At 38.4% G+C, this 13,098-nt stretch overlaps 1 protein-coding gene across 1 annotated transcript in view; it reads right to left on the bottom strand.

The window, feature by feature from the left end:
• Positions 1-13,098, bottom strand: part of LOC113100257 (NADP-dependent malic enzyme-like) — a 35,450-nt gene continuing 22,352 nt past the window's right edge. The window contains exons 4-12 of the mRNA XM_026265035.1: positions 12,330-12,433; positions 5,633-5,742; positions 4,445-4,542; positions 4,010-4,123; positions 3,300-3,405; positions 3,080-3,222; positions 2,819-2,992; positions 562-660; positions 1-453 (exon numbers count right to left, since the gene is read on the bottom strand). Coding sequence (XP_026120820.1) covers positions 286-453; positions 562-660; positions 2,819-2,992; positions 3,080-3,222; positions 3,300-3,405; positions 4,010-4,123; positions 4,445-4,542; positions 5,633-5,742; positions 12,330-12,433 — 1,116 coding nt within the window. The 3' untranslated portion in view covers positions 1-285. The remainder of the gene's footprint in view (positions 454-561; positions 661-2,818; positions 2,993-3,079; positions 3,223-3,299; positions 3,406-4,009; positions 4,124-4,444; positions 4,543-5,632; positions 5,743-12,329; positions 12,434-13,098) is intronic.

Here is a 13,098-nt window from a genome sequence, read left to right as displayed (position 1 = left end):
TCTGCTTTATAAATCCGGAGGCATAATTTTGATTTTATTGAAGAGAGTGACTCATTAGGCAAGATTTAGATATTACAAGTATTTTAAAGGTAAAAGTGGCTTGATAATTATGGTTTGATAAAGCATTTGTATATATAAAGCATATGTATATATATATATTATGCATTTTATTTAAGAGTTCTTTTGCTTACAGTACTGTTTGGTATTATAATCATGTCAAGAAATCACATTTAAAGCAGAATTGTCATATTCTAAATCTCATTCTGGTCTGTTTTGTTTGGGACGTCACAGTTTGCATGCTTGCACAGCCATGGCATTCTCAGGCCAGCTGTACGAATCCACTGCAAACTCTTCGTAGTCTGTGCTGAAGATGAGCGAATGAACAAAAGCCTCTTTATCATGTGGCTCCGGATGCAGCGTTGCCATTTGGTTTTTGTAGGCGTACTCCACAATCTGTCATGATGCACATAAAATGATTACGTAAAAAGAACACACAAGCACAAAGAATCTGTAAATAGCGACATGCATGAATCAGGTTTGTAACTTGAGAGTCATGCTCACCTTCACAGCCAGCTTGATGGAAACTTCCCGGATGCTGTTGAGAGGAGGATACAGACGCCCCTCTGCAAGATCCTTCTCAGTCACCAGTTCCGCTATAGTCTGTAAACATAGGTAAGACTGATGAATTTGAATGGACTAAACATGTAGACAATGTGTCTACTTGTGCACACACACAATAGATGTGGATTACACAGGCAAGAACAAGTGCGTTTTTCTTCCCTGTGACCAGCCAGATTCAATCAAAAACAGAAAGAGACCAAATTAATAACTAAAATATTTATTTGGTCTAGATTTAAACCTGATTTCAGCCTCTGGTCTGTGGTACCAGTATTGTTACTGTCAAAAGGATAGTTCACCCAAAAATTATAATTATGTCATGATAATCATGCCTCATGTCATTACAAACCTTTCAGAAGATAGTATCTTAAAGAATGTTTGTAGTTAAAAGGTTTTGGTTCCCATTGACTTCCATTGTATGTACAAAAGATACAATATAAGTCAGTGGGAACTGAAACTGCTTGGTTATCAACATTCTTCAAATTATATTCTTATGTCTTCAGCAGGAGAAAAAAAGGTCATACAGGTTTGGAAAAACATGAGGATGAGTAAATGATAAAACAACCTTAATTTCTGGTTTGGTCAGCAGAAATAAAATACAGAGATGAAATAGGAAATGTAGCCCTGGCAAGTACCTGCAATTAACTAATAAAAATGACAAAAGCACACAAGATTATTAAAACTTAAACTAAAATGAAAACATACAAAAGTGATGAATTCTATAATAGTATTTAAAGAACACTTAACAACACTAAGTGATGCAGAATAAGAACAACAGGTCAACTGGTTAAATAGCTGCCAGAAGCTCTTGGAGCATTAATTAATCTAAAACCAAAGCACAGTTGTGGTGCTTCATTGTGATCATTTCAAGATAATTCATTTTTGTGAATACTAACAGTCTCCAAACCTCTTGGCTCTACAACAGCAGCACTGACCAGCAATAACAACAAGGCATAATACATCACAATAAACTTTTGTTAGACCTAATTAATATAGACAACAAAATTCTCCAGCCACCATCCGCTGTAGTCAGTCATTATTCCTGTTGCTCATTATCTTATTGCTTTATTTACATCAATCCCCATCTCTCCCTCTATTTCTCTCAGTTAGTTTGCTTTATGAACCACTTTGCCATTTCACATTCACATTCCATTCCTGAGACTCGATAATCCTGAACCATAACTTATTGAAATACACAGAAGGGAAGTACGACCAGCAGGGATTGTGAAATTAAGCATTACCTCCTGCTGCCCAATGCTGTTTGAAGTTCAGACATCCACACTGCAGCTACACTGAAGCAGGAGAAGTGATCCAATTCAAGATCAGAGTACATCACACCGCTCTGAGTGGTGCTAAAGAGATAATTCTCCTTCATTGGCACATGCTGATATGACACGTGGGGCTGAATGGCCTTGACTGAACTTTTAGGCTGCAATGGGCATCAGTTCTGTTTCCAGCAGAACAGGACAGTGGTTCATTGAGATTCAAAGCAGCTCTCTTGTTTACTCCGACTGATTCGACCATCTACAATACCTGACTACAACACTTGCCTGGCTGATATCAGGTGAAGAACGAAAGACAGCTAGACTGATAAGTTCAGCAAAACACGAGATGACATTGCACACAGCGATAAGGTGGAAGATGTTTGCATATTGTAATGAGATTTTATGGGTTATTTCAAGCATGTAGATTTAGAGTAGTTCAATCAGCGGATCCATCTAAGAGCAGATATTAGGGTTCCACTGATAGATGGATCAGACACTCCCGTGTGTATCTGTATAAGCACTCGATGTAGAGAATCACAGACATATCTATTGAGTGTGTGAACACAATGGTCAATCAGAGGTGTAAGGATTCACTCAACAGCACTCAAAATGCTAGCGAGAAATGCTGGTATCATCACATTTATTTTTATTTTTTTAACCCTAACCCAAGTCGGTACTTTTGACAACCTTGTTTCTTATTATTAAATAACTGTCCAAGCAATTTAACTGAACATGTAACTGACCACATGAGAAGAACATTTCCAGGTTTGTAGGATACCAAACACACACCTCCACTGTGAATTTGTCTTCAGTTGAACACATAAGTTCTGAGGAACCATGCAGACTTATTTTTACAGATGTCCCCATGAGAAACTATTATCGTCTGAATGGGGCTTTAGAGACTGACAGAAAAAAAGCAAGAGAGATTCGATCACCTCAGCCGTAACAAGGAATATATCCTCAGGGATATGTCTCATAGCACAAGCGGTGACCCCCAGCCCCACTCCAGGAAACACATAAGCGTTGTTGCCCTGACCAGGGTAGAACTTCTGCCCATCGGGAAGGGTTACCGGATCAAAGGGACTTCCGCTTGCAAATATCCCCCGTCCCTGTAATATAAAACACAAAGTGTAGAAAATGAAACCAACTGTTTCACTCACTCACACAAATGTACATATGTAACTCCTTAAAAGCACCTCAGTGAGTGTGTAGCACTGCTCAGCGGTGCACTCTGCTTTGCTGGTGGGGTTGCTTAGAGCGAAGATTATAGGTCTCTTATTGAAGGATGCCATAGCCTTGATTATCTCCTCTGTGAAAGCACCAGTGATAGCTGCCACCCCTGAAGAGAAGAGAGGAAATGGAGTACAATAGTGCTGGGAAAACAGCAGTGTATATTTATTTATCTACAGTATATACCAATTAAAGCAGTAGGTTTCAGCTCCTTTACTACATCCTCAAGCTTTTTCATTTGAGCATGCTCATGTGCAAACCTCTCTTTCTCATGGGTGAGGTGATCCCGACCCTGAATGGGAGACAGAGAGATGACAACAGAGAAAATGACAGATGATGAAAGTGTATCAGAAACATATTATAGCACACCTCGCCGCAATTATAATGAACACAGATAATGAAGGCACAAAGAGACCGGTGGGCTGAGAATAATAAATGACACACAAAAGTGAGGTTAGCACTGACAAAAGGTCCAGAATCGAAAGATTCTTTAGAAGGTCACATGACATTTGGTTTGATATTTTATCTAAAGCAATTCAATTTATGCACTTTTAATTAAAAGTACAATCAAAAGCAATAAAAAAGTATAATACCCAAATACTTTTGGTTATTTCATGCTTTACAACATCTAAGTAAAATTTTAAAGACATAGCACCAGGCTGCAGATGATGTCTAGATGATGTGTCACTATCAGAACCTCTCTGATCTCTTTGTCATTAATAATGTAACATGGGCAAAATGATCTGTTCAACTGAACTGCTAATGAAGACCTACAGTAATATTCATGGGCAATCAATTAACAAGATTCAGTAAGAAGAGTATAAACTCCAATACAAACCACATGGTGTGTTTGAATGTCAACAGTAAATGTAAAAAACCTTCAATAATAACCTCACCTTAACGATAAGTCCTTTAGAGTCCACCATCCAGATTTTCTTTAAACACTGCTCACGAGGAAGCCCCTCTTTCTCCATTGCCATAATGATGAGCTCCGCTATGCCCATTGCGGCCTGAAAACATAAAAATCTTGTTACAAATCTACATTTCACATAGACTTGTACACATCTAAAGAGATGTGTGAACTCTGTGCACTTCGCAACATTTCAATAAAAATCTCACAGCTTGACTCCAATAATGAATCTTTAATGAATTCATTCCATAGACACAAGAATCATTTAAGACATTTTTTAAGTCTTATTGACAGAAAAGACGAACTGTGGCCTATTTGTGCGCTGCTGTTGCTCACTTAATATGGATTAACAACCATCAAAACACTGAAAAATTGGCATTTAAAACTGTTATTTGTGGATCTGTGCAGCCAACACACTCACCTCCCCTGCACCCTGAAATACAATGGTATGGTTGTGCATTTTGCTCTTGGTAATGCGAAGGGCAGCCAGCAGTCCCGCCACAGCCACAGCAGCAGTACCTATGGGACAGGAAACACAAATATATTTCACTTAGGAATTATCTTATCTCTGAGGTAAACTAGTACAGAGCCGTTCATAAAAAGATGAGCTGAGCCTTGAGACTCAACTCTGGAAGCTTATTAATTGTAGACATAAAAGATGGAATCAATATGGAGATGGATTTCTGGAGGAATTGTCAAAGGAGTGAAATAAGCAGATGTTTATATATTCTGTCAAAGAAGAAATCCGCTCTAAAGATTGCTAGAGATCTGCTGATTTGGGGGTGAGTCAATTAAATGTACAGCAGTGTGGCTGTCTTCAGACAAGTCTATTATCATTATAAATCATAGATATCCGTGACAGCAGTTGAAGAATTGTAAACCTTATTTTTGAATGGCTCATATATTTACAATGTAAATTATATACAACAGCCACAGCCTAGACTAGTGGTTTTCAATCAGGAGATGACATCCGTACACGCCGATTGACTGTTGCACAACTGAAATTCAATGACGGCTATAATGTGATCACCTAAAAAACTATGGTGAATATGTGAAAAATATGTGAATATGTATGAAATATGAAATGAGCACTGATATGAGCACAAGAAACTCCAAAATCAGTAGCTCCCATATAGAATAAGCCCCCTCAACATGCTCGCTCCACTCCAGTGGACACATGGTTAACTCTGTGAACTGTGAGATTAGCTCAACATTTCAAATAGTGCGAATGTGTTCAAGTTGTTGATTGGAATGTGCCTGCAATGATTGTTTAAAAAAGATTGAGAAGGGAGGACGGTAGAAAAGAAAATAGAAAAAAAAATACTCAAGATAACCACTCATTGCTACTGAACCATAAATATCAGAGGGATATAACAGTAGGAAGGAAAATCAGAGTGAGAGATATGGTCTGAAAGAATAACTTCCAATCATTGATTTCTGGACTACACTATTTACTGAGAACCAGCTTAAGCTTATTATTATTACTCTTTTTTTTATTAACCTAGACCATACTTAGACTGCATGTGTTCTGTTTGCTTTAATACATTTTGTACAAGAGAAAAAAACCTAAAAAGCAGTGCGCTACTAAAACCTCTCTTTGTGCCCATACCTTGGATGTCATCATTGAACGTGAGGTACTTGTTGCGGTATTTGCTCAACAGACGGAAGGCGTTGATGTTGGCAAAATCCTCAAACTGGATAAGGCAGTTCACCCCATATCTGTACATAACAGAAAAACCAGTGTATATCTCTTTAGAATGCAGAAACACAAAAAGACAAAAGACAAGCTCAAAGCCATTTGTTTTAAGTACAAATAATCTTTACAAAATGCTCCAAATCCTCACAGTACCATTTCATGTTAAGTGACTAGTTAAATGCACTCGGTTTCAGCCTGCAGAGGGGGCCATCCAACTGCTCCTTTCACAGATGGAGTGGTTGTGGGCATTCAATCCTGGAGGTTTTTTCCTTCTCAGAGTGGGCTTGAGACTGTTACCATTACGTTTTAGTTGTTTCCACAGCCAAAAACAACTCTTAATGGTCAGAAAAGCAAATAACAACCTTTGTGTGATCACTCAGCAAATTCTGTGCTAACACCATGGCATCTAATTCTGCCATTGGTAAATAAAAACCTACCACAATGATATTCAAAATCAATAGCGAATGATCTACACGCCCACAATCCTCTCTCTCTTGAGGACAGATCTTCATGAGAAAAACTGTAGATCTGCAGCGCCAGTTCAGTGGTTTCTCTGGTTATTTATCCAGTCAGCAGAACAATTGAAAGAAAAGTACAGAGCAACCAACTGATTTCCCAGTGGAATATAGAGAGCAGATTCAGGTCCGTCATATTTTGATGCAATTTTCGAGGTCGCAGACACCTAGACATGTGAAACAGGATGGGTAAACAACACAGTGTGGCTCCATAGAGAGCTGGCCTGTCACTTAACCCAATGCAAGAGGAACAGAGATCTGCATTGCTGTCAAGAGCTGTCGTGTATACATGTCATTCAAACACACGGGGGAAATCGCTGACTGTATTCACAATGACAATTGTCTGAAAGATCCAGTATCAAGGATCCAAACTTAAAGGCACAGAATAAAAATCTGTGTACTGCATAAGAGATACAGATTGTACCGCTTGTTAGCTTGCTTATTTTGGTCAAGAACATGATCAAGTCCTCGTGATACTAGAACTATGCTTCTAAACACAGGGGAGAGCTTCAACCACAAAAATTTGCGATGCTGATTGAAATGTTCATTGAAAACACAGAATCATTCAATTATGTTGCTAACCATAACCATATTGGCCAGTGATGCTTTGGGAAACTTACCACTGAGCAGTTCTGTAAATTGGATCAATTTACTTAAGTTTTAAGAATGATTTGTACACAAATCAGACACTCATTGCTTCTCACATGAACTCACAATGCAGAGCTTTGGTGGTTGTTGAGATTTAGTGAACAGATCCCACAAAAGCTGTTGTATAACTTCAGAAGACTTCATATACAATAAATATTTTTATTATACTTAAATGGTGCTTCTACAGCAAAATTGTAGACATACAGGTGTAGTTCCACATGCAGAAAAAAAATATTTTTGTTAAGTCCTTTAAAGCTGCGGGAGGGAACTTTTGACACTCTAGCGGTTAATAAACAGAACTGCTTGCGTCTTGCGGAAGAACATCGTAGCCGGAACTACTTCTCTCTGTTTATGTCTATGAAGAATCACAAAGGTACTGGGTTACTCCGCCGCGGTACCCCCGAAGCAATCTAAAATAGTCCGAATATAAACACTTATTATAGGTGCACCCTAGTGATTCAGGACAAGCCAAAAACACGGTTTGGAAAATGGATTCATGGTGTACTCGCTTATTATATACATTTTTCTACATTTTGAACACAAACAAAGTTACGGACCGCAGCTCTGATTGGTTATTTTTTAACGGGAGCGGATGAATTTCTGCAAATGGCAATAGGACCACTGGGAGGAGCCAGAGGAGCTTGGATTTTTTCCACAGATTATCTGTCTCATATTCTACTGTCAGGACATAATGACAGGTTTAATAAATATGTAAAAAATATTTTTTTTACAAAAGTTCCCTACAGCACCTTTAAGTAATATAAATTGGTTTTGCGTATTCAGACTTGCTACAAAAAACTGAAAAATGCAATAAAAGTGTTCATCGTCTCCAGAGAATTTCCAGCACCAAAGAACTCAAGGTAAACAAGTTTAACTGAGTTCAGAATCTCATCTAAAGTTTTAGGAAACTCTGTCCTGAGACCCGGGCTCAGATTGGTCCTTCTAATCAAACTACAGTGTACACTCTGACATATCTGCAGCTGGAGGCAGGAAAGCAGTCAAGAGAGACCGACAGAGTTATTGCTCATGGATTTGGAAGAGAACTTGACAAATATAAATAGGACGTAGAGAAAGTGAGTCATAATCACAGCATGCTCTCTGATCTGTTGAAGTGCATCATCTGGAAGATGAATAATGAAATCGTAACCTCCTGATCTAGCACAACAATGATTGTAAAATGTGTCAATATTAGCATAATAACAAGAAAAACTGCTGTCAACTAAATATGGTTTAATATTTGAGGTGATACAGAGTTAACTATGGCTCTCAGGGGTTTATTTTGAATAAATGTGATAGAGAGAGACAGAAAAAGACAGAAACTACTAGCCTACAAAACAAAGCACCCATTCGGTGCACTGTGGTCTCATTCTCACAAAAGCTTGTTGTTGTTTTTTTTGGCGCCATGTTCAATGAGATTCATAATGCACCTCTGCTTCTTTTGTAAAACTCAAACAAAGAGCTGGCTGGGGATCAGCTTCACTGGTCCTCTCCACCAAAATTCAGGCCAGACAATGACAGACACTCCCAAGCACATTGAGAGCTGCTGGAACTCTGTCTCTTCTTATTTGCCTTTACCTCCAGACAGGACAAAAAATGTTGCTCAGTGCTCTAGGAGGGCTGTGCCATGCTTTTCAGACCAGGCTGCACAAATGGCTACTTGCTTTGATTCTGTAAGAGTTATCCAGATCAACAGATCAGCATCTGAGAATGAAGAAACTTCCTAGGTTGGAATAACAACTAAACACCTGTACATTTATTATTTTCTAAATTCTAAATTCACAATTTCCAAATCTATTTGTCAGGCATTTTGAAGCTGAAGATTCTAGCCAGCAAATTCTATACAAACCATAAGACACTTCAGTCTCTGTCTAAATGGTTTTAGTAAGGAAACCAGGCTTCCTCCCAAAGAGGAATGCAGTAAATGCACTCAGATCCCATTAGAGACTGCTAAACTCATCGCTACGCCATCGCTAACAAAACACAACAAAGCCCTTTGTCTCCTTGTTTAATTCAGCAATCATTTATTAGTTTTTTCCTTCAAAGATAAACTATTTGACCCGAACAAAAGTGTAGATTGAGTCTATTTCCATACATCACTGAGATTTGATGCTAACCGTCCGAATTTCATTGTTGCACTTCAGCATTCGTACACTTGTAATAGGAACAGAGCTGTTGGGAACTAAGTATTTCTCATAAAGTGGTGCACAACAAAGAAAACAGAAAAGGGAGGCAAAAAACACAGCCACTAGGGTTTAGATTTAACTTAATCCTACTGGGCCATTACTGACCACACACACACGCAGGATATTTGCTGAGATTGGGTCTAAGAGTTCTGGAGTAGCTGAAAAGCTCTCAAAGATTAGCTTTTACCCGCATGACTACCATGCAGCCTACAGGCCTTTCAAATTAAAGATCATGGTGAGAATTCTGTCCAAACACAGCTGTTCAACCAGAGACTTCAATACACACACACATACACATCATATTTTTTAAGATTCCAGAAAGGTTTGCCCACATTATCAAGTTTAAAGTCAAACCGATATATCCACAAAAGTTTTGAGATTCATAAAATCGTATATTAGCCAGAATTTTAGACAGGAATCTTTTATAATATCACAAATGTCTTTACTGTCACTTTTAATCAATTTAATGCAACTTGCTGAAAAAAAAAAAAAAAAGAATCTTACTTCTTTTCTATATATATACATTTTTCTATATAATATATAGTTTAGGTAAATTAAACACAAAAAAATACTGGAAACAGAATGGATACTGATAAAGTTAATTTTTTTATATATTTTTTTTTTGCAACATAAAAACTGTTTTGCATCAGAATATAACTGAAAGACCATAAAAAAAAAAAAAGAAAACTTACAAAGATTCCTGTATCCATGACACCTTAGATCAAAACACTCTTGAAATGGAAGCCATTCTACAGTATTTCAAAATGTCAGAAAGACCTCATATAGTGTAATTATTCCCATCAAGGTTATGTAGGACAGGCCATTGACTCATGGTGAGCATTCACTGCTGCTCTGCAGGATCCCACGGGGCCCATGGGGCTTCACAGGCTGCTCTTTCTGTTAAACACTCAATTTCTCAATTCCAATCTGCAGGCAAAAATCAAGCGACATTTCCCTCTACTCCTTGTCCTAACATGGCTTCGTAACGTTGCCCTGAGATGGCCCGTGTTACCATAGAGATGAAACACTGCAACCACTGCAGCTCTGTGAAAGTGACGAGCTCTAATGAAATCGTTTGACATGGGAATTGTAGCGGTACACACAGAGGGGCTACAGGAGAATGAAACTTTTCAGTCTGTTCTGGGAGAAGATCGAAAACAAAATCAACCCCCAACAAATTACTGCAGCACACAAAGCCGGAGAAGCAAAAAAAAAAAACAAAGAGAAAGAAAATCTATTCTTGAATTAACTACATCATAAAAGAAGCATAGCAAAAAAAAAAATCCCAGCATTTTCCGCATAAAATGCTGCTTTTCTTCTGTGTGTGTGTTTCTTTATATGGTGTTGTACACTCTATAACCAAAATAAAGACCTCAAAGAGTGTCTGTGCACACCATTAGCTCCAGTTCTCCTTGCTAGAGTCATTGTGGGACAGAAAAGTGGCCTGACGGGGATTGGTGTCATTATTCTTCATCATTTGTGTCCGGACTTACAAAAAGGCTTGATGGGAAACAGAACACCTGTGGGCTGACTTACAAATTTACAGTATGAGAGCCTGAACTTCAACAATGAAAGCTAAAGAATTTACCATATGCATTTCATGGTTCTGCTTTGTCTTCTTTTCACATTTTGTTTCAAACAGCCAAAGCTATTTTGCACAAATGCTATTTATCTCTACACATAATTTGCAGTGAAATATGGCCTTTTGCCTTTCAGTGACCCTAAGAAGAACAGCTGGAGAGCTATCCCCCAATAAACTGCTGGGTGCGGTTTCTTTTAAAACTTAAATTGTAGTACTGAAAGAAGTTTAGAAATTTTCACGTACCTCACAGAGCAGAAAATGGTTCTCTCCATGTGATAACTATTTCTGATTCCTGAGTGTGAATAACTGTTGAGGATTTGATGCTCACAATAGCACGGTCATGGTTTGGTTCCCAATTAAAAAGGTCTAAAAAGGCCTTGTCCCTTCAATGCAATCAAAGCTTTTTTAGATAAACGCATTTTAACCTTCATTCAGAAAGCAAATGTTACTTTTCAGGATTTTTCCTGAAACACTGAGCCTCTTAAATTTAAAATTATAAAAGTTTATTAAAAATCACAAGGACTATAATCGTTTGTTCAGTCAGCAACCTAGAATAATTTTTTTTCCACCAACTCTGCACTTTTAGGGAAAAGTGATGCTGTTGCCTGTAGTTTCATTTCCACCCCATTATTATAGAATCATGGAAATATTCAGCCAGCTGGAGGGAAATCAGACACTGGGGTTTTTGAGTTCTGCTTTAAATACAGCCATGTGTTGCACTAAAGAGAAGTGACGTGTGTCTATGTACTTATGACAACCACTGTCACACCAGACCACACCAGAACCTAAAGCAACTACGAGAACTTTGACCAAGACCCTGGTTCTTAAATGTTAATGTTGTTTACAAGTGCAGAACTTCCCACTATGTTCTTAGGTGGTTGCCATGCTGTTGCAAGTCGGTTGCTGTTGCTAGTTGATATTCTGGTCCCTAGATCCCATTTGTGTCCCTACTTCAATGCAAGTGATTTTTTTAATTCCCCAAAAGTATAATGACTTCGAAAAGTAACAGCACTAATCTCCTAAACAACCCACATGATTTAAATTATCATTCATGTCTGTAGCACAACTAGTGTGATTACACATCAGAATTTGTACACTAAGTATGAGTTAAAGTAATGGCAATGCATGCAATAACAAACTCCACTTAAAAAATACATAAAACCACTCAAAGTTTATTTCTCCATGCAAACAGCACTTAACTCCATCATTCACTGAACATACTAAAGCAAACATTAATCTTGCATCATCATTCAGAAATAAATAAAAGATGAGCTGTCAAAGAATAAAACTGCATAAAACAAACAACGCCATTGACTCAAATAACCCAAACTGACATCTGTGAAGACTATCGAAGACAAATGGCACAATATCTTGAACCATTAGCATCAGTGAGCTGAATGAGCCATCAGGCAGTAGGGCTGGTTATGGGATGAATTACATCACCACATGGCTCAGTATTGAGCAGGACATATGGGGAGAGAACTGATGAGGCGTGCAGTCAGCGATCCGGTTTGGGTCCCTGCCACTGAGGTCGTTTCTCAGAGCCCACAAACCTAGAGGCACGTGCTTCACCCCACATTCCTGCAACGCAATGGCTCAGCAATGCTCTCCAGGCATTTCCATCAGTGGCCTGTGGAAGGAAGCGTGTGCTGTGTGGGAGGGGTACACTGGGTTTACTATACCTGTCTGTGATGGCCTTCATAAATTCCTCCAGAAGCTCATCATAGGCCTGTCCACGTATTCTTTTATGCCTCAGACCAATGTAGAGAGGGTCCTTTAGGAGTTCCTAAAAGAAAAGAATAAAGATAGAGAAGATATAGGTTTTCATTTCGATAATCCCAGGCATCAAGTAGAAACAACAGCATGACATTGCAAATCATCTTTTTACTCTAACCTTAGATCAGGATAGGAATAAAAAAAAAAAACTAAAGTACAATACTAACAAAACTCAAAAAGTGAATGTTTATTATTTGCACAGCTCCTCTTTAATTAGATTACATTTGGTAATCTGGTTACCCCACAGCTGAACCGCCCACAGTGCCTGTAAGCATAATAGGTTAAAAAGGAAACAAAGACTGAGAACAAGAGAAAGAGAAATGCACGAAAACATAAAAAGAGACAGAAAGAGGCCAACATACAAAGGAAAAAGAACTACACTGCATTTTCAATTAGGAAGTCTAGCAGCTGTCGCTCTTGTACAGATCTGCAGACTTCACACTGAGAGTCACAAACTGTGCGAAACTATGCGAAAAACAGAAGGAAAGTAGAGAGAGAATGCGAGCATCTTATAAAAGTTCTATGCGCCCCATCACTGAAAGCGTGCCAGTCAACCAGAAAAGAAAATGGATTAACAGAGCACCTGCATTACTCTCAACAATTTTTGAACTTCTTTCACATTTTTTGATCATGGTGAATGAGGAAGTGCTTTCATCAGAACTCATTCCAACACAG

Source organism: Carassius auratus, unplaced genomic scaffold, assembly GCF_003368295.1.
Source record: "Carassius auratus strain Wakin unplaced genomic scaffold, ASM336829v1 scaf_tig00217210, whole genome shotgun sequence".
NCBI classification, from domain to species: Eukaryota; Metazoa; Chordata; class Actinopteri; order Cypriniformes; family Cyprinidae; genus Carassius; species Carassius auratus.
Note: the sequence above shows the minus strand (reverse complement) of the source record. Positions and strands in the feature narration are given on the sequence as shown.